Genomic DNA, 22,001 nt, shown 5'->3' with positions numbered 1-22,001 from the left:
AATGAAACTGAAACTAATAGATCTAGATAGATTAGAAGAGATTTTTTAAACCAAGTTTTTTTTTTATTAATACCTCATTTAAGTCATTTTAAGTTAACTAGAACAGAAGTTATTGTGCCTATCTGTAGCCTATACATATATTTTTAAAATGTGACCGAAACAGGGAAATTTTACTATGAAAATGCTACTACTATTAACTTTTTAACCCTTAGAGTTAGAGATAAGTGAATGAAATTTTCATCAGCAATGCATGAATATGTCCAGATATTTATTCTGATTTCAAAGATGTGATAGAGTGTAACATAATTTTTTAAAATATCAAAGCTGGGTAACTTGTTGAAAAGAAATATGTCCAGATATTTATTCTGATTTCAAAGATGTGATAGACTGTAACATAATTTTTGAAAATATCAAAGCTGGGTAACTTGTTGAAAAGAAACGATCGACAAAGAAGTAGTTATTCTTACTTGGAAGATTAACTTTTGAACCATTAGAGATAATTGAATACAATTTTCGACAGAAATGCCTGATACTTATTTTATTTTAAAACCATAGATAGAAGTTCTAAAAGAATTTTTTTTTAGGTATAGAAGAGGGACTAAGTCGGAAAAAAAAAACTATAGAAAAGTAGTACTTTTTCATAATTTGAAGGCTGTAACTTCTTAAATTTTAGAGATATGTGAATAAAATTTAAACAGAAATGCATGAAATGGTGTATGGTTCTTTTTTTTACATACTGTCTTATTCTAACTTTAACTTTCTTTTTAAAAATAATATCTTGTTTTTACCTATTATAAAATATAATCTTATAAATCAAGACAGTATGTAAACAAAGATAATTATAGATATTAAAATGAACTTTCCTGACATGTATTATAAACACGTGTCATTATTTATGTTTAACTTCAATTTTTCTCATTTTTTGCTTTACATACTCAAAAGCTTCATTACCTTAGGATGGCTAATGCTCTGTTATTCTAATTCCAGAGCTATAAATACCATTAATCATCTCATGGTAATGGAGAATTCTTAAGTCAACTGTTGTACAGTATTAATGGATTTGGCAGTGTACACAACAGCGTTGCCTGACTTTGAAGCTTATTCAATTTAAATACATATGCAAGAAAAGTTTTCAGGAGTTCAGGAGAGTTCCAGCAACTCTACTACCAATTTTAACCCTTATTTCAACGATTCATCCTCTGTGAATAACATGGCCATGGCAAGTCAGGAAAGTATGGAACTTATTGCACATTCTTTCACTCTGGATCCCTACACCATACTTTATAGCCCAACTACTACCAATCATCTTTCTTTTCTCTCTCTATTCCTGTCTCTTTAACCAATAGTAATGGGCATGTAGTACATTAAAAAAAAAACAATTCCCAAAAAAATAATTTAAAAAAGAACTATTATTATTGTTTTCCTTTGAATCTCAGTACTCTAAAATCACTAAAAAAAAAAATCTTAACCAATAGAGGCTTCCAAATGAGTAAATGACTTCCACCTTTATTTAAAAAAAAAAAAAAAGATACCTTATGCTATAGTTACAGGAGCTTCATAATGAGCATGTATTGACATGTACTTCCATTTTTATTCTTATATAATATCAGTGTGATAATTTGCAGGTTCGAAGGAGCTAAAAATGTCTGCTTCTTCATACAGTATGACAGACATTTCATTAGAACAAGCTGTGTTTAGACTGCGTGAAATAGAAAATGAAAATCTGGCTTTGAGAGGTATATTCACTTGCTTTTGAATTGATCTAATTATTTTGATTTAAATTTTATATCTGTTTCTGGAGCAAGCCTTCATGTGACCAAAACACATAGGCTAACCATCTTAATTTTCCCTAAGAAATGCTAGACTGCACATTAGGAACATCTAAAAATCTTAACCTCCCATAGGGTTTGAATCTGTGGCTCTTGGTTTAGCAATCAACTATTCATTAAATAGGAATTTTGTTTAAAAAGTTTACTTTTTTATCTTGACACATTACATAAAGGCTTGTTTAAGTGGATGTTAATACTTAAGAAAAAAAATTAGGTTGGGGGGGGGGGGATTTTAAGTTTATTAGTATAAATTGTAATTTGCATGATGTCTGATGTTAGGCACTTAAGACCTGGTGTTCTCGCATTAATTTCCACAGATAGCCTTCGGCAGAATAATGCTGTTGTAAAAAAACAATATGAAGCTGTCTCTGAGTGGAGGAAAAGAGAAATGGAGAAATTTGAACAGACAAAAGCTTTGATAACAGCTTTGAGGGCAGAAATTCAGGACTTGCAAGAGAAACTGTTGGCCAAAGATGAAAATGAAGTAAATAATTACTAAGTTTTTGAAAGTCTGTATTAGAAGTGAAAACCTTTAATGGTTTCACTTCTCAATGTAAAAAAAAAGCCCTTGAAAATAATTGGGATACATGTAAACAAACAATACTTGTATTTGAGTGATTTTATTTTAGGCTTTTAGTGATAAATTTTGAGCCCTGGGATATAAGTGTGTGAATCTCAATTCATCAATCTGAAAAAAAAAAGTTAGTATTATTAAATTTAAACCAGTCTGACTTACACATTTACCTGTAGTACAGGTGTGCAACTCTTAACTAAAGGAGATTTTTTTTTTACGGAAATGTTTTTTTTTTCCTTGAGGATTTGAATAAGAGATTGACCCTTTACAAAACAATTAGATAATTATTATAAGACAAATGGGCGTAGCCGGGGGGGGGGGGGGTGTTTGGGGTTCAACCCCCCCCCCCCCCCCCCCCCCCCCCCCCGAAATGAATCGGAATTTAGTGACTGATTTTTTGCTTTGATTTTGTTTATTTTAGAGAGATTTTAATACAAAACCATCACTTGCCCCAGCACAACCAAGGGTGTTTTAAGTTTAAAACCCCTTACCAGGGGTTTTTGAGTTTAAAACCCCCTACCAGGGGAGTTCGAGTTTAAAAACCCCTACAAGGGGGGTTCGAGTTTAAAACCCCTACCAGGGGGGTTTGAGTTTAAAACCCCCTACCTGGGGTTTTTGCAGTTAAATCTCCAAAAAAAAAATGCAAACGAAAATCCCCAAATTCCAAGAGCACAAAAAAAGCAAAGTACGCATTCAATATTCTATGACCGTAGCTAAATGGGTTTTGACTTAGTTTTGAGTTTAAACCCCACTTCAGCTGGGTTTGAAGGTAAAAAATACCTCTTTAATAATAAAAACAAAGCACGTTATACACTCAAAATGTTATGAGTGTAGTCAAAGGGGTTTTGAGTTTAAACTCCCCTCCAGTGGAGTTTGAAGCTAAAAAGTACCTCTTCAATATAAATTAAAGCAAATTACTCACTCTAAAATCTATGAGCGTAGCCAAAGGGGTTTTGAGTTTAACCCCCTCCCCCCGCCAGGGGGTTTGAAGCTAAAAAATACATCTTCAGTGTCAGAAAAAAGCAAATTACGCACTCAAAATGCTATGAGCGTTGCCGTAAGGGTTTTTGAGTTTAAACCCCCCTGAATCAGGGGGGTTTGATGCTAAAGTACCTCTTCAATATAAAAAAAAGCAAATAACACACTAAAATTATTTGAGCGTAGCCAATCCAATCGGGGGTTTTGAGTTTAAACCCCTCTCCTACAGATGGCTTTTTTTTAAAAGTTTAAAACCCCTCCAGATGATTTTGAGTTTAAGATCCCCCTACAGAGCATTTGGAGTTGGAAAACCCCTAACAGATGATTTTGACGATAAAACTTCCCTTTTCGATATAAAATCTAAAGCAAACTACAGTCACTTAATTCCAAGAGCGTATTCAAGAGAGACTACACATTTTTACCTGTGGCGGGGCTCCCTCAATAAAGTGCAGTGAATAGTCATCTGCCGAAATTGAAAAAACACTAAATGTGGCTCAATAAAGATGGCTAAGACAGATAGACAGATTTTAGGAGTCAGTTATAGAGATCGGGTCCAAATCAAGAAAATCCTATGCCGAACTGTGAGTCGACCCCTTAGTAAGATTGTGACAGAGCGTCGCATGAGGTTTGCGGGACATGTTCTCCGACAAAAAGAATTACGCATAAGAAGAGTTGCCATGATATCCTAGTACAACATGACGCCACACATTCGTGGAAGTCCTCATGGCAGGTTGGAAGAGGCTTCAGACATTACCAGTGACAGATTTTTATGTTAACAGCTTGACGGCAAATGCTCCGAACGGCGCGGGAGGGTCAAAGTCAGTAAGAATAGCACATTAGGTTTTTGAAATAAAACTTTTTAATAGCTGGTAAATGCAGTGTAGATACCTCAGAATATGCATTTTGTTGGCTTCCAATATCAGAAATAGTGCTTGGCGGCGGGGCGAAGCCGCGCTGGGGAAGCTCCTAGCGCTCCCCCAGACCCCCTTGCTAGTAATGGCGGGGAATCTACAATTTTTCCACTAACTCATGGAAGAACCTATTTTAGGGCACAATAAACGTCTTCCGAAAGAATGAAGGGTCAAAATGTAATAAAGATTATGTACACACACATAAATACATATAAATTTTTTTCGCGGGGGGGGGGGGGGGGAGGGGGGGGATCCACACAAACTGTCTTTGTAATCTTGTTAAATCAGTTGAGCTCTGTAATTGTCAGTTGATTGTTCATTCAGTAGTATTTAGTACTGTGTTTTTATTTTGATATTTGGACTTGTTATTCTTTGGATTTAGTTGAAATGGGTTAATATGTGCCCCTTCAGTATAGAAATTAAAGAATATAATATTAATACATCAATCTCAAACAAGTATATATCCCCGAGTTAGAGACAGATATGATGTTATTTTCTTGTACAAATTATCTAAGATAAGTTGTGTTACAGAAAGAAAAAAAACAGACCCCTTGGCGTCAAAGGGTTAAATAACTTTTAAATTATATCTTGCAAAGATATTACTAAATTGTCACTGCTAAACTCATTTTGAACCTAAAAAACCCCCAGAAATTTCACTCTCCTTAAGAGTTATATTACATATACATATGTACATATATATATCTAGGTGAGACTTCAAACAAAACTTAATATTAAATTTTATGGCAACGATCTTCTGTTGAATCCAAAAATGATGCATACATATAAATTTTTATTAAGAATTTCTGTTTAGTGGGCATGGATCATGCTTTTTTTTTCTAATCCAACAATGTTTATGCTATTACATAGAGATGATTCAGAATTTAGCTTTTATTTTCATTAAATGCTTGTGAATTTTTAAATTGGGATTGTAGACCTAGACTGCTAATTGTGTACCTGACACTTAAAGGTTTTTCCTTGCACTGATTGTAGAATTAACTTTTTAATTTAATTAAATGTTGTTTGAATTTAAAATGATTCTAAGGGTATATTTAAGTGAAAAGAAGTTTGAAATACTCATAAGAATGAAAGTCTTTCCTCCAGGTATACAAATTGAGAATCACATATTTATGTTCACAGAAATCATTGACCGAGAGACTTGAAGCTGTGGAAGAAGAGAAGGCCCAAGTTCAATGTCAAAAAGCAATCAGTGATCAACGCATGTTGAATGTGTGTAGACTGGCTGAAGAGCAAGGGATAAAAGGATTCAAAGAAGACTTGGACATTGACAGAGATGTAAAGCTCTTCTTTCATTCATCTCTTCCTAAACTCTTTTCATGACTAAAATCTTTTTCATTTCACTTGCATTCACATTGTACCGAGCACTTTTTGAGGAGAAAGAGAAAGTAGATGCATCAACTTCCTTCCATCATCATTCAATCGATCCTCATTCTCACACGGTACTTTCCCACCACTAAAAAATAAACACCTCCTTTGAAGTAGATTTTTGTTTATTAAGTATTATACATCTTTTACTTCTCTTTCTTGCTATGAATGTGCACAATTAGGTCATTTCTTTGTTCAACTCTAAGTGAAATGCAATATTTTCTTAAGCTTCACTGTTTGTTTGTTGTTTTTTTCTCATTCCATTTTTTGTTCACTGCCAGATTAAAGAAGTTAATATTGCTCTCTGTTTTACTATCTATTCAACACAATCTTGTATGCATGCCTTGAAACTAATAGGGCCATTTTTTTAAAAATACATTAAAAATATTGTCTTTTTTTTTATAAAAAAAAAAACAATGAAATGAGCATAACTCTACTTCTCAGATTGTATATGTCTCAGAATTAGACAAAGAAGCAACTATATCACAGCTTGAAGAGGAGATCAGTAGTAAGGAGGACTCAATATCTCAATTGAAATCTATCATACAAAAGGTGATTGTACAATCTAAATTGAAACCCAAAATTTTCTTTTCATACCAACTATTATGTGATTATAATGAAGCTTTTGTAAATGTATATTTTCTTTTTCACCAGTAACTTTTTCTAAACATTATTACATGACTATTTTTTTGAAATAGAAAAATCTTATTGTTCATTTAGAAAATGAAAGGAATAGATTTAGTAATTTTTATTGTTGCATTGAATAAAATCTCATATTTCCCTTACTATTAAATTTTAAGCAATATTTACTTAATAAAATAATTACTTTTATAATGAAACAAAAACAATATTGTGTTTGTATGATGCCTTTGTGTTTGTCTGTACAAAAGTGAATTATACATATAACTACACACACACACACACACACTCGTATATAACCCATTTTTATTCATTGATTACTTCATACAGTTAGAAGCAGATTTGGCCCACAGTCATGAGCAGACTAAACTATTGCTCGAAGACATGAAGTCTCAGCAGAAGCTGAAGGAAACTATGGAGGAAGAGAACAGAAACCTGACTAAAAAAATAATGGACACAGAGCAAAAACTTCATCAACAGATGCAGGTAGATGCTATGTAGTAGGCATGCAGGAATAGTTCACACACAAATATTGATGGTCTTGCTGTTCAAATACTTTTCAAATAAATTTAAATAAAAAATTCTAGAATTTCACTCATTCTGTTAGCTGTAGCAAGTCGTTAGATCTTTCTAGAAAGAATGTTCCAGTACACTCTTCAGATGATCTCTTCCAAATCATTAGCTATAATCATTCCACATTCTGGTATTTGGATTTTTTTTCCCATAAAGCTGTAAAAACAATTTAGATTTTAATTGTTTTTTTAAGCCATCACCTCTCTATATGAAAAAAAGACTTGTAGGTTTTTTACTACCTGTGGGTACGGAACATTGAATCTCAATAGCTAATAATGCTATTAGGAATCTGATTTCACCCCTTCAATTAATGCTATCTCTAAATTTGGTGCAAACCTTTTTGTTTAAATAATCATATAAGCAAATTTATTTAGTAATGCATTGATACCATTTTTTAAATCAAGATAATACTGTATAGGATGCATTGGAAAGGGGAATGTAATAACTTACAGTTTTGGGCTTTTGTAGCATATTTATTAGAAATATTGTTATTTGTAATTTGAAAGATAAAAAAAAGTTAAATGTGATTACAGGTGCATCAGTTTCATATATTTTCCAATGCCTGCCCTTTTTTTTTTTACAACTAAGTATGCATATTGTTTGCAAATACATTTACTCATTCTTTTTTAAAACAAGATTTGATAACCAGTTTATGTTGATACTCAGTGTTTGTTAAAAGTTATATTTGAATACAACATCAACATGTTGAATACAACTGACCCACAGGGTCTGAACACAAACTATCTTTGTTATTTTGTTTTTCTTCAAGGCACAGAGAACTTATAAATCCTTAGTTATATCTTATGTGGCACGATTGATGTTACCTTTTATCTGCATTGTAAGATGTAAGAGACGTAAACTCTATTACATTGGTCTTATAAATTTCACATTTACATTTTTTTATATTTGATTAAATTCAACTATTTTCAGTCTGTCATTGCCTCAACCAGGAAAGAAATGCAGGTGGAGCAGGGCTTATCGAAATCCACAAATACTACCCAGCCATCTTCAGAAGTGAACGGGGATTCAACTTTTTTTAGTTTTCCAGACAATATGGAGGATCTGATGCACATAGCCAAATCACTGGAGGTATCAGCTGGATTGTAAAGTAGTTGTTTTTTATTGTTTTCTTTTTTAATTAAACTGACACATTTTGTTATAAGAACAGTATTATTATTAGATGGAATATTATATATCTGTATAATTTGGCTATCCTTTTCAACTGAGTGATTCATGGACAGCTGAAATGAAAATTTATAAAATATTATAAAAAGTACGCCATAAGCCAGATCCCTTTTTTTTTTGTTACAATACTATTTCTGCTAAGGATAATGGCTTGTTGCATTGTATAGACACTCAAAACTACAAAACTCATTGCAATTGCATGATAAATAAATAAAACCACAACATTTCACCGCATTATTTATGTTTATTTTTTTTATTTTTAATTGTTGTTTTTTTTTTTTATTTCATTTACAAAATCATGATTTATGGTTGTACAGATTATAATTATGCTAATATCTTTCTATCGCAGGCCAAACAGCAGGAGGAAATAAAACAAAAAGATTTAATATCAAAAGTTGAGAAATCCAATGAGGAGAAACAACATCTCTTACAAGAAGTTGAGAGACTAAAGACTGAGGTCAAATTAAATATATTTACTCTCATAAATTTGTTTGTATAAAAAAGTGAAGATTGAAATTGTAAAGTGTAAACCTTCAATTCTACAATAAGGGACAAATAGAAATATTAATATACTTTTGCATAATGTTTTTGCTTGTTTTTTTTTCTCTGTACATTTCTAACTTGTAGTTACGCTTTTTCAATGACTTTTATATATTTAAGCTCTTCTGTAAGGGTTGGTTGAGTGGCTGAGAATTCAGCTGCCAATCATAATGCTGTGGTTGAGACTTTGGGATTAACTCTGAAAGGGAAATAAATTTACTTTTTCTTCCACATTTACAGGTGCAAGATTTAACTGCCAAAGTAAACAATTTACAAGCACAGCTCATTGAAGAAAGAGCTAAGAACAGAGAGACAACAGACAAAATGTCAATGGAATATGAGCAGAAACTTATGGCAATGGCTAAAAATAAACCTGACAGCAAGGCAAGTCACATTTATGTACATCAGACATTTTATTTTAACAAAATATTATACAGTTGACTATTGATGGTCTGACAGTTACAGGACAGGGGGAGTGTCATATTGCCAAAAATGTTGCTTTATCAAAGGTTAGCTGGATTTTAAAGAATTTCATGGTTTGTCTGATGAACAATCTAATTATGATATACTAAGATATTCTCTTAGACTTTCAAGGCTAAATTATAAACATTAGATGATTAAGAAAGAGTTTCCTCAAATTGGGAATATTAGCTCGATTTAAGGGGTTTTCTTTTAGCATCATCTCCAATCTTTTTTACTCTATTTTCTCCCTATTTTTTATTATGTCTTAAACAATAGGTAATCCGATGCCATGAATCGATGAAATAGCAATCAGGTTTTCACCATGGTTAAACCTCTTAATATATTCACATTTTTTATGCATATTCTTGCCAAGTTTGCGCAACGTCATTCAATATGTAATGATAGTTCAAAACTAAATAATATTGTTTGTAAACTGACATATAGTCATTACAGAAAGGCACTTTAAATATATCACAGTTGAACACAGCATGAAACAAAAGATGAAATGAATAGAGACCAGACATGTGTCACAATACGCTTGTGGAGCTGATGTATGTCATCACTTTTGATCTGTGAAGTCAAGTATCCCTTACCCCCCTTCCCCCTAAATAGTTTTACACACACTCTCTGACTATTCTTCACATATTCAGTTTATATCTAGTCTAGATGTAGATTTAGTTATTATAACATTCCATTAAAAACTTTCATAACTTAGTACCTATCTGTTCAAAATATATCATTTTTAAAAATAAAAAGGAATTATCAATGTTTTGGTTTTTTATCTAGTAATAATCACTATTTTAGGTGCAGAAGAAAATGTGTTTTCTAAAAAAAAAAAAAAAAAAAAAAAAAAAAACTAAACATCTTTTTGTGCTATCAAACATTTAGATTTTGCATTTATTAAAACCAATATTGGGAAGCAATATAAAATCAATATATTTCAGCAGTACATGAATATACATTCACAAACATAAATATGTATATGTTTGTGTATGTATGTTTTTGTACTTTTGATTCCATCTTAAAAATTCTGTGTTGAATCTACACCATTTATAGAAGTATTATTACCTTGTAAACTGCAAAAATATGGAATTCCTTATGAAAGTAGTTTTTTAAATTTTATTAGGACTTTCAAGCTGCAAGCAATACAGACGATTCATCTGCATTAAGATCTCAAGTCTTGTCTCTCCTTAAGGAAGTCTATGATGCTCAAAACAAATGCTCTGCAGCAATTCAAGCCAATACCTTGAAAGATACCAGGTTAGGTTCTTAATATTATATCCCATACTCTTCCATTTCTATAGAACTCCTACCCCTACCTACTACTACTAGTAGTCTCAACTATTCAAATACAGTGTTAGAACAGATTTTATTCCAACAGAATCATAAAATCCTTATGTGGCCCAATAAACCTAAATGGAATGAATTTTTAAAAAAGTTTAGAGATCGCCCCAATATCCTTGTTAATGCAGACCTCCATCTTTTCAAATATCCAAAAGTAAAGTAATTTAAGAAATTTACTTTTATTAATTAAAGCTTAAACATTCTTCAGCGAAACAATTTTTAAAAAATCTTTCTTTTTCCTGTCCAATAGACTGCAGAATGAGCATGCAGCTTTACAGTATAGCTAGAAAAACAAGAATTCAATTTCCTGAAAGCAAAAGTGTACTCCTTGCCATATTTATTACTTTTTACTGTTTAGTTCATGTACAGTAGAACCTTGATTATCCAGATTAATTTGAAACATGGTCTCTCCGGATACTAATCATCTGGATAACTGAATAGACTTAAGTTCCACATCAGCAAGAGCACATAGATTTGCACTGTTAAAAAAAAGTCAATATATTTGACATTTTAGATGACTGTTCGGAAACACAATGTTCTACTGTGTGTAATAAATTAAAATCAGTTTTCTCTATAATTTATCACAAATAATGTACACATAAACATTTTTTTTAATCATCATCAAATTCTGTATGATCAGGGTTCAACAGACTTGAATCCTGCCTTTTTAAAGCTATAGATCAGGCATGTCAAACAAGGCATTCGGGGGCCGCATGCGGCTCCTTGGCCACCTCAAAAATTATCAAAATAATGTTGAACTATTATGCTGGAAAATAAAAAGATGACAAGCTACTTGAATTGAAAAATAGTATTTGTTAAACTGAAAAACGAGATTTGGGTTTCCAGTGAAAGCAAGCTACATTTTGTCAAACTTAATTGCAAGCCTTAGCAAATCGTTTAGTGAATGTGAATTTATGAAGGAGTGTTTCGTTAAAGCTGCCGAAGTAATTTGTCCAGAAAAGGTGAAAACATTCTAAGAAATAGCGTTAACTAGGATAGAATAAATGACATGTCAGTCAGCTTGCGTGGACAATTAAAAAACAAAATAGTGGATTTAATTCTTTTCATTGGTTCTCAATGAGTCAACTGATGTAATGGGTGTAGCTCAGTTGGCTATATTCATAAGGGCATGTGACAGGAATTTTGAGATACATGAGGAGCTACTTGAGTTCTGTTCTATGCATAACACCACAAGTGAGGATGGTTTTGAGAAATAACAGGTGATGTTGCAGTACAATTTATCTTTGGTCAACGGATGATGCACCAACCATGAAATGAAATGGTCTTGATGTAAAGCTACTTGCAAAAATAAGAGACTGATGCTAAATTTAAATTTGCTCATTTTCAGTGCATCATTCACCAAGAAACATTCTGCGCACAGCAATTACAGTTACAAGGTTAGGGTTAGGTCATTCTCAATTTTATTCGTCCACGTGGTTTCAATCCACAAATTTGATTGTGTTCCCTACTACACAGAACTCAGCTGGCTCTTTTTTCATAAAGTATTGAAGAGATTTTTCGCACTGCATGAAGAAATTGTATTGTTTCTGAACATGAAAGGTGAATCTGTTAAATATTTCCAAACTGACGAATGGGTTCAGGATTTGGCATTTGCAGTTGTCTCACTGGTCACCTGCAAGACTTGAATTTGAAACTTCAAAGTAAAGACAAAATTGTCACAACTGGATAAACCAAATATGAAGAGAAAATTTTCACTTTTCAACGTGTCAGGAACTAAAAAGATTAAATACTGCTGCAATATTTGGTAAATTAGTCCTACCCCTGAAAACGTTAGTAGATGCTTTCAATGACTGTTTTCGCGACTTCGTTTCATACGAGCAGAATTTTTATTATTTGTATCTCCATTTTCATTTGCTTCTGAAAATGCTGCTGGTAATGTGCAACTTAAGCTTATAGAATTGAGTCAGATTCTTCGTTAAAAATGAAGTACATAGAAGTGGCTGTGCCAAAATGTTACAGTTTTTACCTGAACGGTACGTTGAATTGTGGAACTTGCAGCTAGAATTCTAGCTATGTTTGCCAGCACTGATTTCTGAGAGCAGTTCTTTTCCATAATGAAAGATACAAAAATATCACACCGTTCGAGAATATCTGATCAAAATTTGTCATCATTGATGACAGTATGAGTGGCCAACAAACTTCAACCTGACACTAATAACTTGTATCCCAGAAAAGATGTCAAGCATCAGGACAACGAAAATAACGTGTAAACATAATAATTTTTAATTACCAAAATGTACTACAAATTTAGCTAACTAAGGGACAGGTATGCCATTAATTATTGCATTCTATTGTATTGTTTCTAACTTACATAAAACTAGTAGGCTGTTTTGCAACTGATTTTTGGCTGCGGCCCCTCAGGTCATACTAAGTTTTTATGCGGCCCATACACCTTATTGAGTTTGACATGCCTGCTCTAGATGAAAACTATGAATGCATAGTTGATTAAAATAAAATTAATCTGAATTACTAAAGTACTCTTTCTTGAAGTGTCCAATCATCCTCCCACTTACAATACTTTGTTTTTCATTTGTCTTTTTCACTTATTGATTACTTTTTTTTTTAGTAGGTCTGCTAATATTAGCAAAGGTTTAGTTAACTTTTTTTTTTACTTTTAAAATTGATCTAAAAATTCTGTCCTTTTAGAATAGTAGAGCTGGAGAATTTAAATGATGCTTTGAGGCAAGAAGGGGCTAAATATCGACAAAGCACAACTGACCTCATTCAGCAGCTCAGATCCATAAACCACCAATCAGAGAAAGCCCAGGCTGAAAATATGAGTGTTAAGTAAGTTGCTCAGTGCTGTTGGCTTCCTTTTTGTCTAAATTTTGTTTTTAATGTTACAAAAACAAAGCAGAAATAAAATGTGTAAAATAGAAAAACACAATACAGGATGCAGAATAAGACTAAAAACGCAAAATACCTAGGTGTTATAATAAATGAAAAACTGTCATGGAATCCACATATTGATGAAACTACAAAAAAATCAAACAAAGCATTAGGATTTATTAAAAGAAATTTCTATAAATCAAATAAGAACATAAAACTAAAATGTTATTTAACCTTGGTTAGGCCAATAATAGAATATGCATCCTCTGTTTGGGACCCCTCAACTCAAGAAAACATTAAGAAACTAGAACAGACACAAAATAGAGCAGTGCGATTCATAACAAACAAATATTCACATTTGACTAGAGTAACACCAGTGCGATTCATAACAAACAAATATTCACATTTGACTAGAGTAACACCTTTAGTAAAATCACTAAATTTAGAAAGCCTTCAGGACAGAAGGCTCAAAAGTAAAGAAGCAATAATACATAAAACACTGAACGATAATCTTCAAATACAAAATCAAAATTTAATAAAATACTCTGAAAGACACAAAGATAAAGGCACATTCCTCGTCCCATATGCTAGGACAAATTTGTACAAATACTCCTTCTTCCCTAGTGCTATTAGAGCGTGGAATGGGTTGCCTGAGCTAGCCAGGAAAACCAGTGACTTGGCAGAATTTAAGTCATTGGTTAATATGCATGACTAGATGCATGACGCGTGGGACGTAATCATCTTCTTGTTTGAAGTAATGTCTGTATTATATAAGATAAGATAAGATAAGGAATGTTAGAAAAAAATAAGTCAAGATTACTGTTGGCCAAAATTGTTTAATTTAGTATTTTTTTTTTTACTTTCTTCTTTTGATTGTTCCACATTTTGATTGACATGCTTCTATAATATGGTAATTTTAAGTGGATGCTTACAATAGCAGATTGTAAAAAAAATTATGCATTTAACATTAAGAAACACATTATTGTTAACAGGAAGCAGTATAGCATGTTGCAAGAATCATTCAGCAAGCTAGTGACTGACTATAAAGAACTGCAAGAAACCTTTGAATCCTATAGGACACAAACAGTTTGTATCAGCCTTTTTTTTTAAGTTCTTAAACTGTTCTTATAATGTATTTGTTTGCCAAGTATTTATGCTACTTCAGCAACATCTATTGGTGATTTGTTTTTTTAAACTTCAGAATTTGTTTCTAAAAAGTAAAGATGACTTCTCAAATCTGTGTTCCCATTGAATTTGTAATTAGCCATTATGTGTTATAGGTCATCTTTATTTATCAGGAAAGACAGGCACGTTACCCTCGACAACCTACCAGAGAGACCATGGAAGAGATCAACAGGCTGACTGCTCAGGTGATTGCTGCAGATGAAGCCATTGCATACAGAGATGAGCAGATTGCCCAACTCAGAGCTGAAATTGCCTCAAACAGCTTCAGTGAGGAAATACATTTGCTCAAGTTTCAGGTTTGTAACTTTACTAACTTGTATTACTTGATTTAGAAAAGTTTACAAGGTTTCACTAATAAACTTTAAAAAAAAAATTATTTAAAATCTGATTCAAAGTTAATTTTAACATAATAAATAGTAAAAAGCAGAAAAATAGCTTTAACTTCTGTAGGAAATTTTTTTAAAAATTAAATGTATTCCTATTGCTCATTATTAGTTTGATGTGATGTGCTGTGAAGAAACAGTTTTTTGAGGATACCTTAGAAATGTGGATTTTTTAAACATCCTTTTTTGCCCCTTGTATTTATCAGTAAACAAATTGTATGGTTTTTGCTTTTACCATGTATGTCTCCTCTTGCCTTTTATATCTCTTGAAAAGCAAACTATATAATGGCATCATGTGACCTTCATGTGCTGTTAGCATAGTTCAACAAATTGTGTAACATTCCATGTTGCATGTGAAGGTCTATTTCCCGAAACTGGAAATGCAACATTTAACTAATAGAGACAATTAGTATGTGCCCCATAAAGTATTTTAAAAATAACAGTTGTTATTTAAAAAAAAAAAAAAAAAGGCAAATGCTTTGATGACAGTGGTTGGAAACAGAAGAATAACTTCACCATAACATTTACCAAAGTAAAAAGCCATTTAATAGCTACAAGATTTTTTATCTTATGAGAAATACTACTAAACACAAGATGGCATTAAATCACTCACCCTCCACCATGAGATAAATCAGACAAAGCAGTATTAACTAAATGTAAATAATAGAAAGTTATATTATATATTCTACAAAAATCTGATTTCATTTTTTTTTCATTTAAATTATTTATTTAATAATTAATTAATTATTTAAATAATTATTAATTTAATTATTATTAAATTAGAACATCAATTAATGTTTAAAAGAAAGAAAATATACAAATAAAGCTTTTAATTGCTAGTGAGATAAAAGTTAAAATTAAGTTCCAAGTCTGAATTTTTTTTAGTTTCATCTGTACAATCTTAGGGGTCTATTTATAGGGTTTACTTTTTAAAAAAATAAGGGCGCTCCTAGAAAAACTGTTTTAGCTGCCTTTTTTTTCAATAATATATTCAACAAATTCTTTCAGGCTGATTTGTTCAAAAGTGACTTTGCTGCTGAGAGAGAGGCCAGGACCAAATTGGCTGAGGAGAAATCAAAGCTTCAAGAAGAGATGGAACAACTGCGTGAGCTGAACAGAACTTTAAGGGAAGAATTGGATGCCTACAATCAGCGACAGATTCGGGACATTCAGAGACGTTTTGACGATGTAAGTATGATTTGTCAGCTGATGAAAATTCATCATCTTAAATTTTTCCTGTAATATTATCCCACAGGCAGCATGGATTAAAACACAAAAAGGAAAAAAAACATTAGGAAATGGGATTAAAGGAAATCAGAATAAAAAATATATTGAAATTTATTTAAATTGCTTACAAAGGTGTGAATATTTTGGCGGAGGGTAGAACTCCTGCTTTTTTAGCCTGTGTATCAAAGACATTTTGCTTAAAAGCTTAAGCTTTTTAAACTCCCACTTGAACCACAATATTCTTTTATTTGTGTGGAAGTCATCTGCAATTATACCAATTTCTTTGTCATCTTTATACAAAGTTAGATCTTATACATTTGATATACCGAAAGGAAAAATGTGTCTGATGATGACATCTATTATATGTACATTATTTCTGTCTAGAGACACCTTGAATTCACCAACACTTATTCAAAATTGCTTTTCTTTATTGATTATTCATCAGCTTTTAATACAATAGATATTTTTTATAGAAAAAATGAAAGCAATGAAGAAATGCACACATTATACTATGGGCTAATGATTTTTCAACACTGAGACCTCAGGCAGTTAGGGTCAATCAGCAACATCTAACGCAAGCATAAAGTTAATACAGTGGCACCTGAAGGGACTGAGATGCAGCCAGTCGATGCTGCATTTTATACTCCTTGCTCTCTGAAAGCTCAAATATGAATAATAGCATTAACGAAATAAACAACATCTAAATACAGTAATAATAATTTAATTATATTAAGTGTGAAAAAAATAAGTGAAATTATAAACTTTCCTAATGAAAACAATGGAAACAGCAATGTTTTGGTATATGGAGAGGACATTGAAATAGTCTCAAGTTTTAAATAACTTAGCACTGTGTTCACCTTGAAGGTACAACTAAAACTACTCAGGAAAATATTTTATTGTTAGCTAAAAAGCCTTGTCAATGTATTAAAATGTTAAAACCTGCAGTATTTTATGTTTCAACATCTTTCTCTGGTTTGGCATCTAAATAAAATCCTAAATACTACAACTAATGATCATTGGCTACAAACAAGCTTCACTGGGACACTGAAAAATAGAGAACAACAAATCTTAAGAAAGCTAAAAAGTTTTTAAATGTAAGAAAACCCTTTGGTAATAGTTGCAACCTATTACAATTAGTGGTAAAATACTAGTCAAACGGATCACAAAAACAAAAATTTTTTGTTTCCTTGGCTATTAAATTATTGAATAAAAGCCAACTTTCTGGTGTAAAGTTTGTGTGAGACAATAGTATGATTGTACATTTCAAATGCATGTACATTTCAAATGCATTATAATAGTTTGTTAGTTAGATGTAATGCACTACTGTAAAATAAATTTTCCTCCCTGATTTAAAAAAATTATTAAAATTATTATTATTGTGTGTGTGCTATAAATTTTGCTATTATGTAATTCAGTCTGAAAGGCAGAGAAGGACACCCCCTTTGAACACCAACAGATTTTCTGGAGCAGGATGGAATGTGTTTCCGGTACGGTATACTAGAGTATGCCCCTTGCCATGTAGATTTAGCGCCATTGTTGTTGTGCAGTAGAGGATATTCATCAATTAAAAGTTTGACATAGATATTTTTCTTACATTTGTGCCATATATTGCATTGGAAAACAATTATTTTTTAAAATAGGATCATAGTTTATAATATTGGGTTGTTGGTACTAGATGTTGGCCAAGTTAATTTAGTATTCTCCTAATCCTTCTAAAATGCTAATGAATTAAACACCCTTTATTTTCTGACTAGGAGAGCCAAGTTCCAGTTGTTCCAAGACAAGATGAAGATGAGGAGTTGAAAAGTTTCCAACAGTATGACTGCCCCAAGTGTAGCACACTTTTCCCTGACATTGATTCTCTCCAGCTCCATGTTCCTGACTGCATTGACAACTAAGTTTTTTTTAACCTTATCATTGATTGTGGTTTGAAATCTGGTTTAGTAGTTGCTCTTCTGATTGGTTCATACATTCCCCATCAGTTTGTACATTTTATTTCATGTATGGTGAAGATATGTATTGTATTCTGAAAAGTTTAGGTATTAAGAATAATGTGTAATACTGATTTGGTCTAAGTAGAGCAGTCAGTGTTTGTCACAAGCTTTTTCCCTAACAGAACACTTCACACATTCTGAGTAGTTAGCGGAACACTTTACTTAGTGGCCTACTTGTGCATTTGTTAATTATTCCAGTAGTTCTTGGAACACTTATTCAGGCCTCGTGGAACACTGGGGTTCCGCAGAACACAGTTGGGAAACACTGTGGTAGAGTATTGATATCTATCATACCATATGACATTACAATAGTAATATCATAAACAATGGTACCCAGAACCAGGCCAACTCTACTTGACAAGCTTTGGGTACATTAAAAAGTCTCATTTAGAATTTAACAAAAATTTTAGACTATTGTTATGAACATAATAGCACAATAGAGTTGGAAACCATGTCCGCTTAGTATGGCTTTTATACACATCTCTAACATTTTGTGAACACATTCTGACTGACTTACAAGCACATGTAAACATAAGAACCTTGTTCCATTCAGAATTTGAGAGATTTATGTGATTTATTTTTGTGAACATTTACTGCATTCTGTTTTTACATGCAGATATTTGTTGTGCTTGCAATAAGAACATGTAAAGTACTTCTTACTCTCCTTTTTTAAACATTTATCATTAGTTCAAAATTAGTGATAGTAGTATTGTTTTTGTAACTGTATGCTAGATTTCCTTCATTTCTCACCATATTGTAAAATAATAGATACAATTCAAATAGAACTAATTAAAATACTAATATTACAAATGTTGAAAATGGAGAATTTTATCTTTATTTTCTGTTGCACCTTTTAAGATTTTTCCTTAAATTTTTTGTTTAATCATTGAGAACTAAGAATAGGTCTTCTTTTTCAATCATTATTTTTAGGTGCTATTTTTTTGTTGTTGTTGTCTTTCACACTACAGTAATGCATTACAAATTGAATTTGTGCAATTTGAATCATTTAATATACTTTGACAATCAGTGTCATTGGTTTTTATTGGAAATGTATAGACTTGTTAATGTACTGATAGTATATATATTTGAATAAAGTATTAGTGTTAATTAATGTTTGAAAAAATAACAGAATTTTTTTTTTGTTCACATTTTTTTTGTCCCAATATAGGTCTAACAAATAGATTTTTAAAGTAAATCTCATTACTATACAATGTATTACTTGTATACCATAAAGGGGTTAAATACTGTTTTAATTATATTTGTGTAAATACCGTACGATTCATAACTATGATCATAACAATGATTTCAAATAAAAATAAAAGAAATTGCTATTAGCGTATTTCCTTTATTCAAACAAGTCTGGTTGCAGCAAATACCAAAGCATGCAATGTACAAAGATAAATTCAATAGCTTATATTACAACAATAATCATCTGGCTTGGCTGTGTAAGCACGAATAAGACCTGTTTCAAAACAAAGCCATAGTTTGGTGTCTAAAATTGTCAAGGGCTAGTCTGATGATTTTGGGGGCACCCAGGATTGTATTTTGGGCCGTGTGGTGCTGTATGGGACATATTCCCTGCTTGTCCCTGTAAGATTCATTGTATGATCAGCCATCCATTTTCTTTGGGGTAAAGGCACTTTGGTTGGTGGATCATCTGTCATATAGTGCATCCATCTGTGCCTAGAGAAAAGAGAAAAAAAATCTGAAAATAGCTGTAATAAAACTTTACAATTTGCATGAACTAAAATAGAGATGAGCTGCACATGTAAATAGTTAAAGTGTTAAAATGACCAACTGTTTTAGACTCTGGTTACACAGTTTCACAAACCTTTTGTCTCACAGGGTTCTTTCTCAAAAAGTAAAAGTTCTATTAAAATTTGACTTTGCGATCATGCCTAAAATAGGTGGCATGATCTTTTGTTTTTAAAAATAAGTAAGCATATGGTACGCACATATGTAAAATCTTTTTTGATTTAAAAAAAAAGATTTACAAAGTGTTTCATTTAATTCAAGAATGAGAATACTTGTACCTGTCGGTTAATGACAGTAATGGTTTTATATTGGTTAATTCAAAGCCACTGTTATGACATCAACAGTTGGGAAACTGAGTCACTGGATAGATCCAGATGGAGAGCAAGCATAAAAGAAGGGTCCCAGATTGCAGATGGCACTAAAAGCTGAAAGATTGGGGAAATATTATTATGTTGTGACCACAGCTGTGTATCAAGGATTAGCCTCTTTAGTCAGGAGAAGTTGCAAAGGGCAAATAAATAAAAAAATTTAGAGACCTAAAACAGACTTACGAGTTCTATTAGGGGTAAGTTTGTAACATAATGTCTGAGTACCATTGACCTGCACGTGCAGCCTACTCAGATACTGTCACCCCGTTTTTTTTTCATATTGTATTAAATTCTTAAATATATATATTATATTAAGTATAATTACCATTCTGGGGGAATTTCACTTGCATCAAAGTCAAATCCTGATGACTGAGGATAGGATACCCATCTATTTTTACCTATTGAAAAGAGAGCACAAATATAATTGCTATACATATGAACATGTCACAATAATTAACTGAATAATGCAAAGAACAATTATAAAACAAAAATTGACTAGTCTGAATGATAATGAAGTGTTTTACCTACCAAAGAAGTAGTAATTATTCTCATAATATTTATTGCCATATTTGTCCTCGCCAACCAGTGTTCCCCACTTTAAGTCATCATGTCTGTTAAAAACAAAAATGGTGGATGGTAATTAGTATTTATTTGTAAGTATAAAACTACTTGATGATTTTGCTTCTTAAAGTGCATATTTTATTGATATCCATCAAATAATCTTTCTTCAAGCTGGATGACAAATATTTGAAGGGGAGCCAGATCCTTCATAAGTCTGCATCCAACATCACAAGACCCCCATGGTGCCGTTATTTGGAAGCCTATGCTAAGCAGATGGGCAAGATGTTCTGAACAGTTGGAGAAATTTGTCCAGAACCGAGATGCCTAGAGGCAGGAGGTTGATGGCCAATGCTCCAAACAGGACCAAAGGCAGAGTTATATATATATATATAATTTCCAGGATTATCTTATCGCTAAATCACCAGACATGTCAGCTATTCTGTCATTAGATATGGAGATTGAACTAAATTGAATAGATCTAGTGAATACGGCTCCAGTTATTACCGGTACTCAAACATTGAATTTGGCCGCTGGCCACAGTAAGTCATCAGCTATGATGTTAGGTATCATAGCTCTAGCAATTCTGACGGCCACAAAACAAGAAGCTTCAACCGCTCAACTGCTATGTTTTGCTTATTTGTCAGCAGTCAAGTTTGGGCTTTCTTGACTCTGTTTACATTTCCTATACTATGTTGTTTTTGGCAAAGCTAGGATGTTTGATATTAAAATGACTTTCAGATTGTAAAGATTGATTGATTCTGATAATAGAACGTCGTTACAAAAAACGCATTGTGGTTTCTCAATTCCTGCTGTAACTATTGAGGTAAAAGCATCATTTAATATCATCCTTCTACTTTCTTTTCTTAACGATCATATTCAAGGTTAGTTCCATAACAAAACTATTACCTGAGTGACTGTTGAGTCTGACTGACTACACTCTGTGAGTACTGTGACTCTAGTACCTAGCCTCTAGGCTCTACACTCTACACTCAAACACTGACAACTAAGCCGAATAACTAACCAGTTGGAGCCTAAGGCTAAGGAAAGTCTTTAAATTTAAAGCAGAGTATATTCTAGACCGACTAATGAATTATTGCATACCGAAACATCTTTAGAAAACTTCCAATTATCCCATTGTTGTGAGAAATTATCCTTCGAACGTTTCCAATGACTTTTATTATTGAAGCCATTTTTCCTTTAATATACAAACATTGACGACCTTGTCAAAACCTATTTCCGACTGAATGTGTTCATATTATG

General features: G+C 32.2%; 2 protein-coding genes across 6 annotated transcripts in view; one reads left to right on the top strand and one right to left on the bottom strand.

The window, feature by feature from the left end:
• Positions 1–19,386, top strand: part of LOC106060509 (NF-kappa-B essential modulator-like) — a 22,979-nt gene extending 3,593 nt beyond the window's left edge. For all 5 annotated transcript variants that reach the window (XM_056025840.1, XM_056025838.1, XM_056025836.1 and 2 more), the window contains exons 2-17: positions 988–1,232; positions 1,626–1,736; positions 2,147–2,313; positions 5,430–5,585; positions 6,120–6,227; positions 6,645–6,800; positions 7,818–7,976; positions 8,422–8,529; positions 8,853–8,996; positions 10,201–10,334; positions 13,086–13,226; positions 14,261–14,354; positions 14,567–14,749; positions 15,845–16,024; positions 17,479–17,550; positions 17,818–19,386. In XM_056025840.1, the coding sequence (XP_055881815.1) occupies positions 1,118–1,232; positions 1,626–1,736; positions 2,147–2,313; positions 5,430–5,585; positions 6,120–6,227; positions 6,645–6,800; positions 7,818–7,976; positions 8,422–8,529; positions 8,853–8,996; positions 10,201–10,334; positions 13,086–13,226; positions 14,261–14,354; positions 14,567–14,749; positions 15,845–16,024; positions 17,479–17,550; positions 17,818–17,961 (2,172 nt within the window). In that variant the 5' untranslated portion in view covers positions 988–1,117 and the 3' untranslated portion in view covers positions 17,962–19,386. The remainder of the gene's footprint in view (positions 1–987; positions 1,233–1,625; positions 1,737–2,146; positions 2,314–5,429; positions 5,586–6,119; positions 6,228–6,644; positions 6,801–7,817; positions 7,977–8,421; positions 8,530–8,852; positions 8,997–10,200; positions 10,335–13,085; positions 13,227–14,260; positions 14,355–14,566; positions 14,750–15,844; positions 16,025–17,478; positions 17,551–17,817) is intronic.
• On the bottom strand, positions 19,387–22,001 carry LOC106060510 (NADH dehydrogenase [ubiquinone] 1 alpha subcomplex subunit 12-like). Its single transcript, XM_056025842.1, has 4 exons — positions 21,843–22,001; positions 20,709–20,791; positions 20,506–20,578; positions 19,387–19,740 (listed from the first exon to the last, which is right to left on the bottom strand). Exons 1-4 carry the CDS (start codon positions 21,929–21,931, stop codon positions 19,566–19,568), a joined length of 420 nt encoding a protein of 139 aa, XP_055881817.1. The 5' UTR covers positions 21,932–22,001; the 3' UTR covers positions 19,387–19,565.

This window comes from Biomphalaria glabrata, chromosome 4 (genome assembly GCF_947242115.1).
Source record: "Biomphalaria glabrata chromosome 4, xgBioGlab47.1, whole genome shotgun sequence".
In the NCBI taxonomy this organism is placed as follows: Eukaryota; Metazoa; Mollusca; class Gastropoda; family Planorbidae; genus Biomphalaria; species Biomphalaria glabrata.
The sequence above is the reverse complement of the archived record's forward strand: the minus strand, read 5'-3'. Positions and strand labels throughout refer to the sequence as shown.

Excerpts from the sequence above, each read along its gene's own strand:
- LOC106060510 (XM_056025842.1), bottom strand. The coding sequence starts at position 21,931 with ATGGCTTCAATAATAAAAGTCATTGGAAACGTTCGAAGGATAATTTCT. Across the intron at positions 20,579-20,708 it reads GAATAATTACTACTTCTTTG|GTAAAAATAGATGGGTATCC; the intron begins GTAGGTAAAACA and ends TCTTTTCAATAG. Across the intron at positions 19,741-20,505 it reads AGTGAAATTCCCCCAGAATG|GCACAGATGGATGCACTATA; the intron begins GTAATTATACTT and ends TCTTTTCTCTAG.